The following is a 19,664-nucleotide window of genomic DNA, read 5'->3' as shown; positions in this document are numbered from 1 at the left end:
AGCCCTTTGTCAAATTGCCCTGATTGTGGACCTCATTATCACTAAATCAAGGAAACAGGAAAATGGTTTGGGGTTTTTGTGACATCAGGCAAGAAATCAATTAGAACAGTAAGTTGTGACTCTGCTATCAAACTGGGGGCCCTATTTACTATAAACTGGCAGCGTGCAGTGTTACGCCGAAATTGGTAATGTCGCGCTCTGTCAGTTTCAAAACGCAGGGATGTGCAGTATTTACAAGAATGTGGCGCACCCCTACGTTTCACCTTGCACTGGAGCTAAAGAAGCTGCCTAGTGCCAGTGTAAGCACCCTTGCGCCATGTTACAAGGGTGCCTTCGCTGCGCCATGTTGCAGGGGTGCCTGCAGGCGGACCGCCATAAAAGGCTGTAGAAAAGGGACTTCATAATTCCTACATCGGTGCCTGAGTCTGCACCGCCCCTATTGTAAGGTGTTACTCTCTGATCGACGATCGGAAGCGTCGGTCAGTCCCTCTGCACGCTCCCTCCGACTTCCCGCACCGTAATGCAGCAGTCCGACCACGGCACCAGATATTAGATGGACCTCCACCGACAGGCCATCATTGGCGGTCAGTCCCACATCGAAATCGGGCCAGTAGTCAAATCAGTGATTAAATAAAAAAATTCTTTAAGAGTACAGGGGAAAATAGGGGACCCCAATTGGATGAAGACTTTCATGTCATGACTTTATTAGTTTACAAGACACATGGGATCTTAATGGGGAGTTTCACTTTGATGGGTATGTATACTTTAGCAGCAAGGGAATTCCATCATCAAGTGGTCGAGTTGGACTGGAGCTGGTCACCCACATCAAACTTGATTTGAAAAATCATCGAAAAGTGATTCCCTCTCACTCCCCTTTTCTTCAGGACATTTTGTTGTCCTTTGAGCATAAACTTAGCATTCATTGTATTTGTGTTTATGACGTTTTCCATGGTAGAGAAACATTTGAAGTTCTGGAGGAGTTTGGAAAGTTTCTAAGAGGCACATGCATCACTCAAAATACCGGTCGCAAAGGGGCAGATTTGCAGAATCTGCCCCTTTTCAACCAGTATTTTTGCATTTGGTATGCATCAACCCAAATGCAAATTTGCAATTTAAGTAATCGCTAAATTTGTGATTACTTAAATTGTGAATGCATAAATGCAATGCATGATGCAATTTAAAATTGTGATTTCGCAATTAGGGATCATAAATCACCATCAATTTCAAGTTGATTGTAATTTGCGAAAACTTTGAAAAATGCACTAAAGTGCATTTTTGAAAGTTCCATGTCACACACACACATGCCCTTAAGGAATCTGAATTTTCTGCGCAATTCTTACATGCCTAAGGAATTCCGATGCCTCAATAGTGATTTCTAAAAAAACTATTAAGGAATCGCAATTCCTTATGTTGATGCATGTGCCCCCAAGTGTCTTCTGCAGCTCTTGTTCCTCCCAACACAAAGTATTATTGATATCAGGAGACTTTAATCTCCACCCATGCAGAGACTGCTATCTTTATGATTCCTTGGATCCTGATGGGGCAGCCTTAGACAAGGCCCTTATCATGCATACCGTACAAGGGGACCTTTTTAATGATTTGGTAATAGACTATCATTTGGTCAATCTGCTAGCAAAAGAACCCTACAGTGGACTGATGGCGTATTCATCTATTAAAGGATCAGGGGAGCGATCTATCATTGATCATATATTTTTTATCTCCAAGAGTGTTTTTTCCTACTCTGTCTAGTTTTGCTGCAGAATGGGATGTCCATAGTGACCATAACCCCCTGGTCAATATTATGTCATTGGAAAATAAGCAGTCAGTACTGCCTCTCTCTCTATATTTGATTTGATGTTCTTTCGACTTACTTTGTACTTCATATGACTTGACAGCAATGTAACTCTCGCAAACTAACTTTTGTAATCAAATTCGTTGCACTATTACTGTGTCTCACTATTTGTTCTTTTCTTGAAATTCAATAAAAATGATTTCAAATCAAAAAAGAACTGCCTCCTGCATAAAGCTCCAACCATTGCCAAAGACAAGGGTCATAGACTTAAATGGATAAGATCATCCCAGAAGCTTTTAATGCTGATATGGTACAAATGTGTCAGGCGGATTTTTGAACTTGTCTTAACGATGAGGCCTCAGACTGCTTTCTGTAGGCGTTTGACTTAATTTGGGGATATAATAAGCTAGCCTTTTCCCAGCCGGGGGTGGAAGGTCCTCCCATGCCTTGTAGGTGGTTCAATAAGAACTGTACAAGCACGAGGAAGGTACTTTTGGCATCTTTAAAAAACATACCCCAAGATAGTCTGGAGGTTAAGAGGTGCAGTATTGCTTATAGAACTGTGCTCAGGGACAGGATGCATCAGCTAAAGAATGAACTCTGGGAGGACTTGGTGAGAGCGAGCAAACTGAGGGACAGCTCCATGTTCTGTAGGCTTTTGAATCAACCGTTTTTATAGAAACCCAGCTTACCTATCAGGCAGCCACAGTGTCGGCACAGGTTTGAGTGGACCATTTTTCTGTCCTTTATCATTGTAGGTATCCAGACCCAGTCCACCCCAAGAGCTGACAGGCTTATTAACCCAGTGAGTTGAAGTGAAAGATGCCATTTTATCTCTACCCTTGGGCAGGGCACAGGTAGCCAGCGGTGTCCTGAGAGTCTTGTTGAAGTCCCTAGTAGACCTATGGCCTCCCGTTATTACCCTCCACATGAATGCTGCCATCAGAGGACCCTTGCCCGGTGCCTGGCGCCAGTCTGTAATAGTCCCAGTATATAAAAAAGGAGACAGAGACGATCCTTTCTGCTACAGGCCCATCACTCTAGTTGATGTAGAAGTAATATTTTTAGGGAGAGTCATCTTGGAAAGATTGACTAGCTGGCCAAAAAAACAACATCCTGCCTGACGTACAAAATGGGTTCAGGCCCGAAAGGGGGATGGGAGAGCGGAACCAAAATGTATATCTTCTGATATCAAAATACACTGAGGCCCGCAAAAGAGCCGTACATTTTGCCTTTATGGACCTCAGCTCCGCCTTTGATAAGGTTAATAGAGATAAGCTTTGGGCTGAGCTGGGTTCCATGGGGGTCGAACCAGCTCTCATCGCCCTTCTGAGAGATCTTCATACCGGTTTGACAGGAGTGGTTAGATATGGTACCAACAGGGAATGTGCCCAGCCCTTTAAACAACAAAAATGCGTTTGACAGGTCTGCAACCTCAGCCATTCTTATTCATCATGTATTTTAATTAGCAGGAGGAGGGATTATACAATTGTGGCCTTGATGTCCCAAGAGAAGGTGGTAGAGCAATTCCTGTACTTTTATATGCCAATGATACAGTTTTAATTGTGCGCACAGCCAGAAGCCTTCCTGGTCTTTTAGACTTATTTATTGTTTCAATGGATAGTCTAGACCTATTCACAAATTTTAAAAAAATTGCATTTCATTGTGGTTGGCCCTAAGAGCACAAAAGCTTCTATTTCGTCAGCCCAAGGTCATGTTTTAAGTAGGGTGGAAAATTTCTCCTAGCTCCTACACAATTCTGGTCTTAGTTGGCAACCACTGGTTAAGAAAAATGTGGGGAGTTTCAAAAGGGCAATTTCTGACAAGAACGATTTTACCAGTCACCTTGGACACAGGCCTCCAAAATTATTGACAGATATATAAAAGGCCAAGTGTATCCCTATGGCAACATTTGGGTGCGAGATATGGGGATATGCACCTGTCAACCAGATCCAGACAAATTTCTGAGGGGCCTTTAGGCACTGCGACAGGACATCCCAGCTGAAACTATTCATGAAGAATTCGGCATAAATATGATCATAGATTTTATTTGTCGTCATCCACTTTTGCTTTGGTGCTCGATATGCTACAAGGAGGAGCTACATTTAAATAGGTTAATTCTCAGAGACTGCTTGTCCCTGGACAATGTATATCCGATACATCGCTTCATTATATAAAGTCCATTCTTAAAGAGCTAGGGAGACCAGGTTTATTTTTAGATCCCGAGGGTATTGTGAAAAAAGATCTTGACTGGGTGAAGCAGGTCTTCTCACTCAGGGTGTCAGCTGAACGGGATGCCACTGCTTTGTCCAAGCGGCCGATGTGTAAATACATTATGGTTAAAACGGTTAGTGGGATTGAGCCATACCTCTTTTAGAAATGCCCAACCACCATTGTCGTCTTTTGACCCATTTTAGACTGGGCATATTTCATCAGCTAATGTTTCCCAGTGGGATCTGGTATAAACTCTCTAATTTGTTCTTTGTATATGTGACAACGCATCAGTTTGTGCACCCCATGCACCGTGACCTAATTCTTATTTGTTCCAGATTCACTACCCTTCGTCATAAATACGTAAGGCCCCTCTTGTTGTCTATGGGTTTTAGCCAGATTTGACCTGCTTTCCTATATCTGCAATTTTTATCCACATCTCAATTATGTTTTTATAGATCATGGTTTCTGGCTGGTGTTTTTAATCTTTTTGTGCACTGATATTAGTCTGATGGTTGTCTGTGATACGACTCATGCTTATGTATATGAAAAGTATGTTAATAGACTCCTTTCCAGCTTTATTGAAACTGTGGGCGGCCTTGACCATTCTCAATCTGGTTTCAGGCCAAAACACAGTACAGAGTCTACACTACTGTCTGTTATGGACGACCTGCACATGCTCCAAGATAAAGGCTATTCTGTGATCCTAGTCTTATTAGATCTATCAGCAGCGTTCGACACCGTGTCTCATAACATTCTTATTGACCGGTTGTCGAACGTGGGGGTCAAGAACAAAACCCTGGCATGGCTGAGAAGCTTCCTTTCTGATCGCACCCAGACTGTCACCATGGGTACGTATCGCTCAGCAGAGGTAAAAGTCTTGAAAGGGGTACCACAGGGCTCTTGTCTAAGCCCAACGCTTTTCAACATCTACGTGGCTCCCCTGGCAAGAGTGATGCGTAAATTTGGCTTCATCCCCGTGTCATATGCTGATGACACGCAGCTCCTCTTCCCTTTTAAGACTCTTACCTCGGAATTGAGAAGCTCTTTCTCTGCAGGCATGGAAGCTGTAGCATGTTGGATGTCCACTAATTACTTACAGTGTAACGTTAGTAAAACGGAGGTCATGCTGTTCGGTGATGCCAAAATACTCTGGACTCCAGACTGGTGGCCTCCTGGTCTAGGCGTAGCACCTGAGCCCAAACAGATCGTTAAAAACTTGGGGATTCGCCTTGACCAGGATCTGTCACTAAAACAACATACGAATTATGTCGCAGGCGTATGTTTCCATACTATTAGCCTGCTACGTAAAGTCTTTCCATTACTGCCGGACCAATTCAGGAAGACGCTGGTGCAGGCCCTTGTTATGAGTCGGATCGACTACTGCAACGGTCTGTTGCTCTCTGCAAATGAGGGAGTATTGAATAGACTTCAGGTAATACAAAATACTGCGGCTCGCCTTGTTCTTAATGCCCCTCTAAGAACAGCATCAAAGCCACTTTTAGAAGAACTCCACTGGCTCTCTATCCGCCAAAGGATAAAATTTAAAACTTGCTGCCTAATACATAAGAGCCTAAATAGACAAGGTCCACTATATCTGGAAAAGAAATTTATTCCATACATTCCATCCAGAATGCTCAGATCCAGCAATGGGCATTTACTGGTAGTACCGCGTGCCAAGAAGGCCAGGCACGGAAGTAAGGCACTATCAGTGTTGGGACCTAAATTGTGGAATTGTCTCCCTGTAGCTATTCGTTCCTGCTCCGAACACTTGATGTTTAGGAAACAACTTAAAACCTTGTTGTTCATAAATGCGATCTAGTGACTTCCGCCTGTTCTACTCTTGATAAAGGACTAACCCGCCAGAAGCGCAGAGATACTCCAGTAGGAGTCGATTCTAGCGCTATAAAAACCTGCAAATAAATAAATAAATAAATATGTGTCACTGCGGGCCACTGACTTTTATTGACATTTTCCGATAATAGAGTCTTTTATCCATGAATGGGTTTTATATATTTTTGTATGGATATTTGTGTACTGTAATTTTAATGTACACTTGTATGAATTATTGTCACAAAAATCGATAAGGCTACGATGAGATTGATGAGGAATAAAGATGGAAGACTTTGCTATCTAACTGTCTTGATCAGGATTCGCCTCTAACGAGAGGATAGACTACGCAAACAGAGGAGAGTGTCATTCTGAGGCCTGCCCAGACCCCGGACAATTTAACCAGCAGCTGATATGTCGCCCTCTAGGCCTCTATGCATGGAGACTGGGGGACCCATCTCTTCAATGCCAAACACTCGGACTAGCACTCTCAAGTGGCCAAAAGACAACATGTTATGCTCAAGAAAATACACAAATAAACACTGACAGCCAGTAGCAATTGATCAACTCTATCTTTAGTTTCTAAAAACACCTTAGTCTGCTTCCACCTGGAAAATGAATTAGAGGACCAAGCTAACATCAATAAGTATCCGGACTGCATACACTATTATTGGTTGAAGGAGAACATTCTGATGCATATTGATGCTAAAACAAGGGCCGCAGTTGTAGGTAATATCATGCTTGGTTGGTTATTAATCCTGGCACACAGCCGCAACGCAGAAAGAAGGAGTATTTTCAACTCCGATCTCAGCCTCAATAAACTATTCACTTCATGATCTTCTTTATACAAAAGATCCAACTACATTTACAAAGTGTGTACTGAGAGAATTTACTGAGACCCTCGGCCCTGGCACTCTGAGATTATTGCAATATAACACTATCTACAAAGGTCCAAAGTTATAACTTGCTGATAAACTACAAATAGTGTAAAACAATTCTGCCATGATAAGCTTTGAGCTAAAAAGTCAGATTTTAATAAATATTCCAACGAGTTTAAGGCACTTTTGTGCCTTATTTATGAGGCCCTTGCGCCACCGTCGCGTCACTTTTAGTGACGACGTGGCGTAATAAATGTACCAAAATGCCCCATATTTACAACGGGATGTATCTAGACAGATGAGTCACTTTGTAAATCCCTGGGCTACACTATACCTGTATCAGGTACAACGTATGAAGGGTGGGCGTGCCAACGCAGGAAAGCCATGTTGAAGTGACTGTGCCACTTCTAGGGCATCACTACGTCAAGTAGGCGTAAGTATTGATGCAGGGCTTTTCACACGGGCCTTGCCCCATGTGAAAAGACACATTGCTGTAGTTGTGTCTATTTTCATGCACACTCCAGCAATGTGCCTATTTTGTGCCTACAGATACGCAAGGAACACTGACGTATCTGTAAATCCTTGCGACATGGAGCGCTGTACAGAACACATCCATGGTGTCTCAAGGATGGTGCACTAAAAAGTGTTGCATCTCTGTTTTCTCGCAACGATGCAACACTTTTCATAAATGTGGTCCTTTATCTTTCACGCTGAGTACTGGTTGTTAGTACACAACAGCCAGTAATCTCTGCTTGGCTTAAACATTTACTGCCCAGAAAAATATTGTTCAGGAAACAAAAATACAGAGGCCCACGGTTCTGAAAACTGCACTCCCAGAACTGAAACACCTTCTCTAAAGAAAACACCCAAGGACAGAATTGTTAAAGCAAGCTTTCACCCAAATGTGAACATCTTGGAGCATCTCAGAACACAGTGCATACTAGTTTTATAGAAGGACCTCCTTTGTAACTCAATATCTCTGAAAAAGCACATTTGTCCTGGCTCTATGAGAGAGTCAACAACACCTACCTCACCCAAGCAAATGCCAACCTTCCACAGTCCACAACACAAAATCCAATTCTGTGGAATATGGTAAACAAGGCACGTGGAAGAGAAGCTCATCATTGTATCCTCCTTCGATTCTTATGCAGGCATGCCCTGAGGTCCAGAACAAGAACTTAGGATATAGTGATTGAAAAAAACAAGACATGCTGTTTAACTCTCACCTGGAGCAGTCTATGTTCTCCAACATGCAACATCCCCTACCCTCACACAAATCTTCCTTCTTCCTTTCTATAACCTCTGAACTAATACTGTGATGGCACACTGGTTAAGAACTGTGCCTTGGTCATATATTAGAAAATAATTATGCTTTTTAACCTTCAATATACCCACGAAATACTAACACATTATGTAGGTCTCCATGTAATACAACCTAGCACTGTGCAGTGGAAACATGTCATTGCTACAATAAAACCCAGTAAGAAATAAATACCTGATAAACCCCAACAAGAAAGGTCAGTGACGTAGCAACCTTAATCGCATAACAGCTTTTATCGCATACGTCGGTAGAGTTGGCCACTAAGGATGAGTTTATAAATGATCCAGCAGGAGTGCCCATATCAGTGTTGTATCCAGCAGCCTTCAGCTGCTTGAGTACCACCTCACCAATCATCAGGCACAGCACACCGTCCGCACCAGCACAGTTATGGCGTGATGTGGCGAAGACAATGTAAATGAGAAAGCAGAAGAAGTTTGTGTAGAGTCCATAGATAGGGTCCTGGTTGGCCAAAAGTGAGTAAGAAATAGTCTGTGGAATGGTGATAAGTCCAACGATGAGCCCTGATGCAATGTCCCCCAGCAGCTCCTCTTTGATCTTGTACCGTGGTCCCCATTCAAGAATTGGGAAGAGTTTAAAGAGAGACCTGGGTATTGTTTTTGGATTGCATGCACAGATCTCCTTAGTCTTCTGGAGCACAAGGTCCTTGGTGCTGGTTTGGGAGTGTTCATATTCCTCCAGATAGGAGGGGTTGAAGAGACATGATTTGTGTAGAATAGAAGACAAATCTGTGTCTTGCTGAGAAATATCTTTGTTCATGGACTCCATCTTTTCATGGCATCTGGACAAGAGAATAAATACATATTATCATTGATGATGGAACTGAATCATGTTTTCTGCATTCTCTGTGATCATAAGTAAGCCTTATCACAGGATCTATCGCACATGGTGCATCAAACATGTTTAATGCACAGGCCTATGAGGTAGTGCTTTCAAACATACCCTGAATGGCATAAACCCTTCAAATTCAAAGAGATGAAAACACAATGCCCTCACATTCATAGACAGGCATTAAATGGTCAATTAAAACAATCACATGCTTCAGAAATCAACATGCACCTGTAGTAATGGGATTACCATCCATCTCCCTCTAACGTGAGGCCTTCGTGATCTTTACTTCGGGTCCTAGGAAGTCCTCGGTACGGTGGACACTACTGATATCTCAGTACACTACAACTGGTTAACCGAATTAGGGGCATATTAACAACGGCCAGCAGTAATTATCGCTGGCCGTGCTTTGCGATAAATATATAATCGCAGGCCATCTCTGGAATTTATCGCCCTGGTAGTGCGTTATTAACAACACGTTTCTCCAGGGCGATAAAAATTTCAGAGATAGTGAGGTCATCGCCCTTTTGCAGGGAACATCGCTGGTTTTCCAGCGATGTTCCCTGCAAAACGGCGATAACCTTGCTGATACGGCCCACAGGGTCGTATCAGCATAATCCACCCCAATGTTGGGGATAGGTAAGTCTGCATTTTAGCAGACGTTAGTTTTTGGAGAAAACAGCTGTTTTCTCCAAAAACTAACATCTGCTAAAATGCTGGGGTAGCCTTGTAAATATTGTGATGTGAATATCAGCGATATATACAAGGTTGTCCATCTGGGGTACGCCCAGTAACGCCCACTTTGCATCTCACTAGAGATGCAAAGGGAGGTGTTGGGTAAAAGGGTGCTAACATGCGATTATGCATGTTAGCACCCTCTTGTAAATAGGGTGATAGTTTTATCTCAGCTTTTTTGGCTTTTTAAGCCCAAAAAGCGGAGATAAAGCCCTTGTAAATATGCCCCTTACTCCCTTTGTGTATTTGATTATCTCTAGGTAGTGAGAGCAAACAGTGACACCTTACTCTCAGAGACAGTAGAGGTTACAATCTCAGATGTAGTATTGCACAGAAAATAACACTCAGACACTTTATTTTCTAGTCAGTGCTACAACTATAAAGAACTTGTACTTACAGGTAGGGACTAGTAGCAATAAAATAAGAATCAACAAAGAAAACAAGAAGATGCTATAAACTCAAAAATCTTTGTAGCTCCTATTCGCTAGTATTTAGCTTAATGTTCGCCAATTAAAGTATAAGGTGGAGAACTATCTATAATGATGGCAAGGTGTCCACAAGATAGCATTAGGTGGAGACTAGGAGCCAACGGTTTCAATCTTATGCAGTGGGACAGATGCAACCTCTGGGTACCTTAAAATTCAGGGCCCTGCTTCTTGAAGTCTATAGGATGAGGTTCAAATTATTTTTAGTAGTAGCACCCACGTGATATAAGGGAATGACCAAAATAAAATGCTTCAGCAATTCCTACTGGGAACTGAACCAAGGGCAGGGGTCTCAACCAAATGTTTTACAATATCTCTAGAATCATGTCATCTATAGCGATGGTTCAAACAGTTCCTGGATCAGGGAGGTTCCCTATAGCTCCCTCCAGCCATCAGAACCAGAACCCACTGAGGACTGTGGAGTTGGACTTATTTCTGATTGTTCTGGGTTCGAAGATCACAATGCACGCATCCTAAATATACTGATGAGTAGTCAACAACACAGGCTCATCATATTGTCAAAGACGTGAATTTGCAGCTCCGCAGACTATATGATACAGTTTCTAGAACATTCTTGGTGTGGCCAGCTTGGCAGCAGCAATCTCATGGTGCCTGTGCGATACGGGTCTACTGAGATGTCCTACCACAGATTCTTCAGGCATCTGTTTTGCAGGATTTTCCTGTGATCAGATTGGCTGCTTCTGGAAGGATCTCATCAACTCCTTGTCGAGACAGATAATATCTCTGTCTCGCCATAGGTCATGACAGCAAGGGTTCTCAAAGTATTATTTCCAGACTTAAGCCTACTCGGAAGAGATTATAGCATCTAGCAGAGGCCTTTCTCCTTCAGTGCATTTTTTTAAAATTCTAGAAGGCTTAAGCCATCGAGCAATTACCATGAAAGCATCTATATTCCGCATCAGGTCTTCCAACACAGCATCCTTTTCCGTGTCAAGTTCTGCAATAACCATGCCTGTGTTCCAGCTAGCACAATATGTCAGGTACTACAAACCTGATGAGGGCGCTCCTTTTTTGGAACTCCTTAGCTGTCATTTACCTTTTATTCGATTTCTCTTCAGTTAGTTCAACGCAGAGTCCCACTTGATGTGGGCTGGTGGCAACTTTGCTTTTGCTTGGGTCTTGTGCTGGAACTTCAGACCTGTTGCCTTTTAGCTTTTCATGCATCTCATGAATGAAAGAAGACCTAATTCAAATGCTATCTGCTTTGAAAAGGCTTTTTAGTTTGATGAGTTACACTCCAGCCATACTGTCTTGCTATATTGTTCCCAAGAACTGCATGTTTTGGGTGGCTCCATCAGGGCCTAGGTGAGACATACTTGCAACTTTTTAAGAAGGCACATCCGCTCCCTCCCAACGTAAAATGTTCCATCAGACCTACTTCAAAAGCTTCTGCCTCTTTGGGGACTAGTGAGATACCCTAAAAAGCAAGATATATTTTGCTACTTGTACCTCTTTTATCGTTGCTTTGGAAGGTCAGTGGCTATCCAAGTTCTTTTCTTATCATAAGCTTTACTCTCCTCTTTCTAATAATTCCCACTACCTGTGGACTATACTCATTAGTTGGAACACGAAAGGATGTGGGAGTTGAATAAAACTACCTTTATGGTGATTCTGTTGCTCATACTCAAATACTGAACACTACTGCCAACATCCTTGCAGCAAATCTTTGGTTGTTGGGATAGAAATCTTATTGTCTGACTTCCTAATAGTGAGAAGGCGGGCGTGTAAAACCCTGAAGTGGCAGTAGGTCTTACTACGTTCTGCATGATCATCTTTGTAATGACAGGACACACATGGTTTAGAAGAAAAACTGCAAGCCTTGTACAGCCTTGATGAGCGCAATCTTTGCTCTTTCATTTGTAGGGGTGTCGCATAATCGCAAGTAGTCCGCACCCACACATATTCCTTCGTCGCATTAATCTGGGACATTAGAATGTGAACTGTAATAACGTGAAAGGTGACGTGTTAGGGATATTTTCAATGTAAACATAAAGAAATTAAAGTTGCAACTACGTGTTCAGCTGAAAACATTAACGTGCAGAATACGTACATGTCGCTGACAAGTATTCACGTATTTGATGTGTTTATATAACATTTTAATCTAGAAGTTCTCAGTAAATAGTGTTCATTTTATATGTAATTTCATGAGGCCTTTGTGCCATTACTTATGTTGGCCGATCTCTGTAGGCCTGAATTGTATTTTTACCCTGGAAGTTCTCACATTAGATTTAATAGTTGAATTTCATGTGCATGTTGGATTTGTTCTTTCTAACGTTTCTGTTGCAGGTGGAGAATTCATCTTTGTTATCAAGAATAATGTCTTTGTTTTAGGAGATAGGCTTTGGGAGAAGAGGATACATTGAGCGTTGATACTGATAATGGGTAACTGTTGCACTTTCTCTTCGTAGTAAGCCTTGGAATCAAGGTCATCTTGCCAAGGCCAGGGAGCATCGCTACCTAATGGAAAATCACCTACAAGGAGGCGGAATAACTCGATGGAGGGATGCTGCAATGCGTCTTGGGATACTACCTGTGGTATTGATGTACCAAAGTTAGGGAAAGTGTCCGAGATACTTGTGCGTTGCGATGAGAGAGAGAGCATCTTAGAACGAGCTCTGTAGCTTTATGCTACTTGACCCATCTGATGTGAAGAGACTTCTTAATAAGAATTCACATGCTGACACCTGAATGGATCTTGCCTTGGGGAATGATTTGTAGGGATGCCATGCTAGTGATTGTGTAGGGACAGATTAATACTTTATACACACTAACTGCCAATGAAGGGGAATCTTAATATCTGTTCATTCTGATCCTCGATCAGAGGGGGGATTGATGGAGCAGGATTTCTCGCAAAGAAACCTGCTCGGATTGACATAATAGTGTGCAGTGACAGTCTAACGCACAAAACACAGGAAGCAGCAAGATGGAGCCCCGGGACGCGGCAGCTCAGGTAAGTAATTTTCTTTATGTAATGTTTATAAGTAATTGTAAAATGAGGGCGGGAGGGAGGCGGGCGGCGGGCAACTCTGCTCCGCCACGGGGTGTGCATAGTCTGCCCCTTCTACACCTACTTTGCGAAGCGCGAAGTGGGCAGTACTACGCACACTCCGCGGGCGGAGCGGAGCACTGCGCCCACCCTTACTCCTGGGTCCTGAATCTTTGTTCCCTGACTCTAGTTCAGGGGACCCCCTCTGTCCCCTCAGCCAAGGGGGTGGTATTTCACAGATCCTTTGGGTTTGTATTATTCTGACTCATACTTTGCATAATTATTTGAAAATGTATTTCTGTCTCAGAATCTGATGTCTCTTGACCTATCAACTCCGTCATATGATTATTTGTTTCGCATTATTTTGCTGAAGCTGATGTCTCTTAATCCATCCACTCCTTCTTCCACACTATTGAATTGATGATGAGACTGACATGGTTTGCATATGCTGATGTTGTTCTCTCTCTCTCTCTCTCTTGTGGATTTCATTGTTTGCACTGTGACTGTATGCAGATGAGCATCATATATTGCATTGAATATGAGATAAAGCTTTATTAATCTTGCAGAGAGTCTATGATTATTTAGCTGACTAGATAGTTAGTTAGATAAAGTGCTATCATTACCATCAACTATTCAACTAATTGGTTTATCGACCAAGAGGAAAGAAAGTTAATGTATAGGTTTAGTTAGGTATCTAGAAATGTTATAAACCTGTGAAAGAACAAATTTATGTCATTAAAACTTGACCCCCAGCGCACCAGGGATTTGGGTGAATGTGTATGGGCCATTTGTGTGTTATTGAGTATTGATTCCTGATTAGGTGTCGCGCAGAATTAGTTTTCTGGTAGCAATGGACGGTTTAATTATTGATTAGTTTGGTAATGATTATTGATTATATGTTCTTAACATGAAAAGTTTGTGTTGTGTTCTATGTTGTCTGAAAGTTCAGATACGGAGTTGCCTGAGCAATCCCGGGAATGGAAATTAGCCTGAAGTAGATAGAAGAAGAGTGTGGATAAAGAAATCACACTGCAGAAGTACTTTGTCTGTTGTAATAATACTTGCGCTAAGGAGGGCTGTAGGTATTATATTTAGGTACAATTTCATATAGAAGTAGTGTGTCTGGAATAGCGAAGGGTCCACTTCCGAAACTCTAGCCTTATCCACAGGGGAGTACCAAGACCTCTTTTCACACCAAAAAGCCCTCTTTCAAAACTTTGGCCTTATCCTTAGAGGAGTATTAAGCCCACCTGTAGCTTGCTTGAAAGGTAAATTAGCACTGGCCGTCATTTTACTTGAAGTGAAGGAATTTCTCTTTGAAAAGTGGAAACTATCTCTTTATTTAGTGGAACAGACAAGGTAGCATTGTTTTGTGTTGTTACTAACAGAAATTTAGATTAACCCCTTGAGTGCCCATGACGAGATGGTCTCGTCATGGGCCGCGGTTGTGCTGTGCCCATGACGAGACTATCTCGTCATGAGCCCCGCCCGCTAATGAAACGCCCGGCACAGGGCGTGGAAAGGGCGGGGCACTCAAGGGGTTAAGAAAAACTTTAGAAAATTTGCCGTATTAAATTGTAAAGTAGCAGGAGTAATACTGACGTCAGAAAAAGCTGCGCTGACATTGGTCAGGCAGCGGGCATGTACTGAGTTGTGATTGGTTGGTTGGTGTGAGCCACGCTAGATTTGGACAAGAACTTTGCTTACGTAGTGGTGCTCTGATTAAACGGTTGGTGTGAGTTGGCCTAGTATAGGACGAGGACTGACAAATAGTAGAATTACGGAAAGATTACCTTGTTTGTTTTGCTGAGATACATTAGGGTAAAGAGTCAGAAAAATTAAGCTAAGCTGCTTAAGAAAATAAAGAATTTCTTTAAAAAAGATAAACTAATTGTGACTAGAGAGGGGATTTCTATTCCACCTCCAAGAACGCCTGCTTCTTTTATGATGCTGGAGCGAGGATACCATACGTGTATGTGGTTATAGAATTGGGTGGAATATACAAAGGATGATGGTGTAATAGCTTTTCCACAGTATGGTACGTTTAATGTAAGGATATTGCAGAATTTGAGAAATCAAATGACTTCAGTAGAGCCAAATCCCAGATTGACACAGTACGAAGCCTTAAAGGAATGGGAAGTTGAGGCATTTGAAAGAGAGAAATACAGAGGTAACAGAAGATACAGAAATATGATGTTTGGATATCCTTTTGAAAGTAGAGAAGAAACTTTGAAAAGATGGAGAAGAGCTGTGATAACAGAGGGTTTGTACCCAGTTTTAGTTGTTGATGATCAGACAGGAGGTAAATGTAAAGAGAAAAAGAAAAATATCGAGACTTCAAGTTTAAGAGATCACCTAAACGATTCTGATGATGAGTTGTTAGAGGACATTATGACTAAAAGACCTCCACCATACCAAGTGAGGTAACCCCAAGTGCACCACAACTGGTAACCTCATTAACCCCACAAGTTACGGAAATAGCTAGAGTAGTACGAGAAAATGAAATTAATTTGATGAATAAGTCAAGAGTAGAGCAGGTCCAAAAATTAAATCATTTAAGTCTGACTGCAGAAGCATTAACGGTACCAGTAACAATATGTACCGCTGTCCCATTATAGGGAGAAAAACAGAATATATCAAAAGCACATACGTTATCAGTTCCAAGGAATAGCATCAGGAGTGGAATGTTGATGGTAGCGGATGAGGGTGAACAAACTGACACAAATAATACTTTGTTAGATCTTCCGGTCAGTGAGATGATAACAGAAACCCCTAGAAGAAGTGTACAGAGAGATCCAAGGAGAATAGGGCTGAATGTCTCTCAAATGGCAGGGAGCTCAGCAGTTCCTTCACAAGAAGATTTTAATTATTGGATAAAAGAAATGGTGAAGCTGAAACCGCAACCTCAGTGTATAAATGTGAGTGAATTGAAAGTAGATTTGGAAGAAATGATTATTGGCACAATAAGTCCAGACAGATTAGGAACTTACCGAGATGATGAACTGTTGTTTTTGTGTAAAAGCATTACCTAGAGAGCGAGAAATTTACATGAGAAAATATCAGAAGCTGCTAAGTAGTATGGAATAGACATAGAAAAGTTGAAAGTGTTGCAAAAATCATACAGATTGGCCTTTACTGATAAGGATTTAGAGAGTTTGAATGCGTCTGGAAAAAGATTGCAGATAAAAGAGTTAATGAACATTCTGAAGAAATGGGGAGATGTAGATTGATGGAAAAATAGATGGATGAAAAAGAAGCAACAAGCAGCTAGTAGCGGAATGTCCATGTTTCCATTAAAAGAGACAGAACAAGTTGAAAGGGCATGTCCGATTAGAGAAGTTCCAGGTGGTGGATATGTTCATGTTCCATGATCAAGGCAGGATATATTATCTTTTACGAATGATTTTACAAGGTTAAGAGAGAAACCAGTTAAATGGTACAAACAGGAAGAGAGGTTTGTGAAAGTTTCGAAGGTCCTGTTAAATGATCTATGTGGATTATTTGAGATTGTTGTTTCAGCTGACCTATGGACAGAATGTAAAATAACTGTTGATTGGCCAAATGAAGAATATCCTAGAGATCCTAAAACAGGTGCACCATCAAATGAGGTAATGAAAAAGTATTATCAGGTAATCACCTTTTGAAAGGAAAAATATCCCCTAAGGAAACAGATTGGGTCAAGATTGACAGAACGACCCAAGTGTACTGACTCCTTTGGTTAGGAGTCAGTACACGCTTACTATGAAAGATTATTGCAGGTAATTAAATAGTACAGTGGGTTTGAGAATATTGGAGACAAAGATATGGGACATTTTGTGTATCGTTTTGTGTTTGGATTGAAACCAGAGATTAGTAATATGATTCAACAGCATTTGATTTGTTGGCAAAGTAAAACAATTGATGAAATTTTGAGGTATGCAAAGTATTGTAGTGATGACATTGAATCAAGACATCAAAAGTTAAAAGAGAAAATGATGTGGGCACAAGTGAAGGTGGCAGAACAGCAAGAGACGAACAATAATCAGATCAGTAGTCAGAATCAAAATGGTCAAGCACCCGGTGGAGGTAGAGGAAAAGGTAAATTGAGTAAAGAAGAGGCTAGGAAGAAATTTCCTTGTCATGCGTGGGGAAAGTTTGAACATTGGAAGAACGAGTGTAGATCTGTTCATAAGAATAATAGGGCAAATCCAAATTTAAATCCACAGATGCAGAATGAGGTGGGTGTGAATCAACAGCAGTAGCAACAGGTAGTTCCTCCACAATTACAGGTGCCACAAGCTCCCATGCCAAATAATGTGATTGGTCAGGTGCAGAGGTAGATTGCGAACACTGGATTTCACGGAGGAGAACAAGGGGGTCAGAATCAAAGCGTGCAAATGGTTCCGCAATACTGGTTGCAGTGCAATGAGAGTGATTCAGACTCATCTCAATGATGGTGCCTGAGGGGGAGGAAGAGTGCGTACTTGGCGCATCCTTGGCGGTAGATCAGTCAGGTCTATTTGTTGATGGAAAAGTGGAAGGTAATGACATTACATTCCTAGTAGACACTGGTGCTACCCGTTCTACTGTGAGAGCAGCAGAAATTCCAAACCTACTCCTCTCCGGTGAAACTATCCAAGTTGTAGGAGTCTCGAATCAACATATTAGGACACCAGTCATAAATGCAATAGAAGTTCATATTGGAAATTTCAAAGACATGCATTGTTTTGTGGTATGTGACTTGAGTGCAGTAAATCTCTTAGGTAGACATTTAGGGGCCGATTCCGATCCTGGAAAAACCGGGTACGAATCGTCGGACGGAGCGTTTTCTCCGTCCGACTCGTACCCGGGAAAAATACCTTACAAACATGCAAGTACGATTCGTACGGAAACACCATTTCCGTACGAATTGTAAAAAACACGACTGGCTAAAATATACCCACAATTCCGATCCGGGACACCGCGTACGCGACATTCGCACAGAGTCAGGCAGCGTTTTACGGACCAGCAAGTACGATTCGTACTCACAGCACTTCGCACGGCAATATTTTTACGGGACCCAAAAAGTGCCGGAAAAGCTAAGTACGCCACGATGCACGGCGAAAAGGGGGCCCGGTACGCACCATACCCCCATCCCTACACATCCGCACCGTACCCCCAGCCCCCCCATGTCCGCGCCGTACCCCAGCACCCTGCCCATGTCCGCGCCGTACCCCCACCCACGTATGTACGGAGCGTACCCCTACCCCCCGTATGTACGGTGCGTACCCCCACCCCTGTATGTACGGAGCGTACCCCTCGTATGTACGGTGCGTACCCCCACCTCCCATATGTACGGAGCGTACCCCCGTATATACAGTGCGTACCCCCACCCCCGTATGTACGGAGCGTACCCCTCGTATGTACGGTGTGCACCGTACATACGGGGGGGTACGCTCTGTACATACGGGGGTGGGGGTACGCACCGTACATACGGGGGGTACGCTCCGTACATACGGGGGTGGGGGTACGGCATGGACATGGGGGGGTGCTGGGGTACGGCGCGTACGTGGGGGGGCTGGGGGTACAGCGCGTACTTTGGGGTGTTCGGCGCGTGTGCAGGCACATGTTTGGACGTCTCCATGGTTGCTATGGGAGTTCGCTCCGTACGGTGTTTTTTCCATACGGTTGTGCATTTGGACGGATGGGATGGATCGTACTTGCGCGCTCGGACTTCAGTTTCCCAATTCGTACGTAAAACTGCCCGGGGACGTGTCAGACACTTTTTCCGACCCAAGGACGTGTCGGGGAATTTTCCCAATGCGATTCGTATGGATTTATTAACATACGAATCGTACTTGCCAGTTTGTACGGGACTTGTACGATTCGTGCGTAAAATAATCCGGATACGATTCGTACGGGGAATATTTTTAACGGATCGGAATCGGCCCCTTATTGTGTAAAATTAACTGCACCATCTACTGTACACCAGATAGTATTGCATTTCAGACACCTGATGAGGATGTCGAATTGCGATGATGCTAGTAAACTAATGGACGGAAGTGGATGAATTGTTTTCACTTCTCACAGAAGAAAATCTGCTTGAAGAAATAAAAAGTGCAGTAATGTCTGATGTGTGGGATTTTACAGGAAAGGAGATAGATCTAATGACAAATGTAGACCTGATTCAAATTACAGTGAAAGAAGGTGCTGTGTATCCAAACACACCCCAATACAAAATGAGCCCAGAAGTGATTGCAGGACTCACACCTCTAATAGATCAAATGATTAAACAAGGAATCCTGAAAGAAATACTGAGCAGTCCTTGTAAGTCGCCTATTATAGGTATCAAGAAGCCCAGTGTGAAATACGGGATAGTGCAGGATTTAAGAAAGATTGATAAAATCATAGTGTCCTGTTGTCCAATAGTGCCAAATCCAGCAGTGATATTGTGTCCGATTCCCTGTGAGGCTGAATGGTACAGAGTGATTGACTTGTGTCAAGCATTTTTCTCGATTCCTTTACATCCAGAAAGTCAATATCTTTTTGAGTTCCGGTTCGGAGACCCTGTTTTGGCATGGTTTTGAGTTCCTCAAGGGTA

The 19,664-nt window shown here is 42.6% G+C and overlaps 1 protein-coding gene across 1 annotated transcript in view; it reads right to left on the bottom strand.

Annotated features, from left to right (window-relative positions):
- LOC146811125 (sulfate transporter-like) overlaps nt 1-19,664 on the bottom strand; it is a 90,931-nt gene that overhangs the window by 20,171 nt on the left and 51,096 nt on the right. Inside the window, exon 2 of the mRNA XM_085614492.1 lies at nt 8,207-8,831. Coding sequence (XP_085470618.1) covers nt 8,207-8,818 — 612 coding nt within the window. The 5' untranslated portion in view covers nt 8,819-8,831. The remainder of the gene's footprint in view (nt 1-8,206; nt 8,832-19,664) is intronic.

Source organism: Triturus cristatus, chromosome 7, assembly GCF_964204655.1.
Source record: "Triturus cristatus chromosome 7, aTriCri1.1, whole genome shotgun sequence".
Lineage (NCBI taxonomy): Eukaryota > Metazoa > Chordata > Amphibia > Caudata > Salamandridae > Triturus > Triturus cristatus.
The sequence above is the reverse complement of the archived record's forward strand: the minus strand, read 5'-3'. Positions and strand labels throughout refer to the sequence as shown.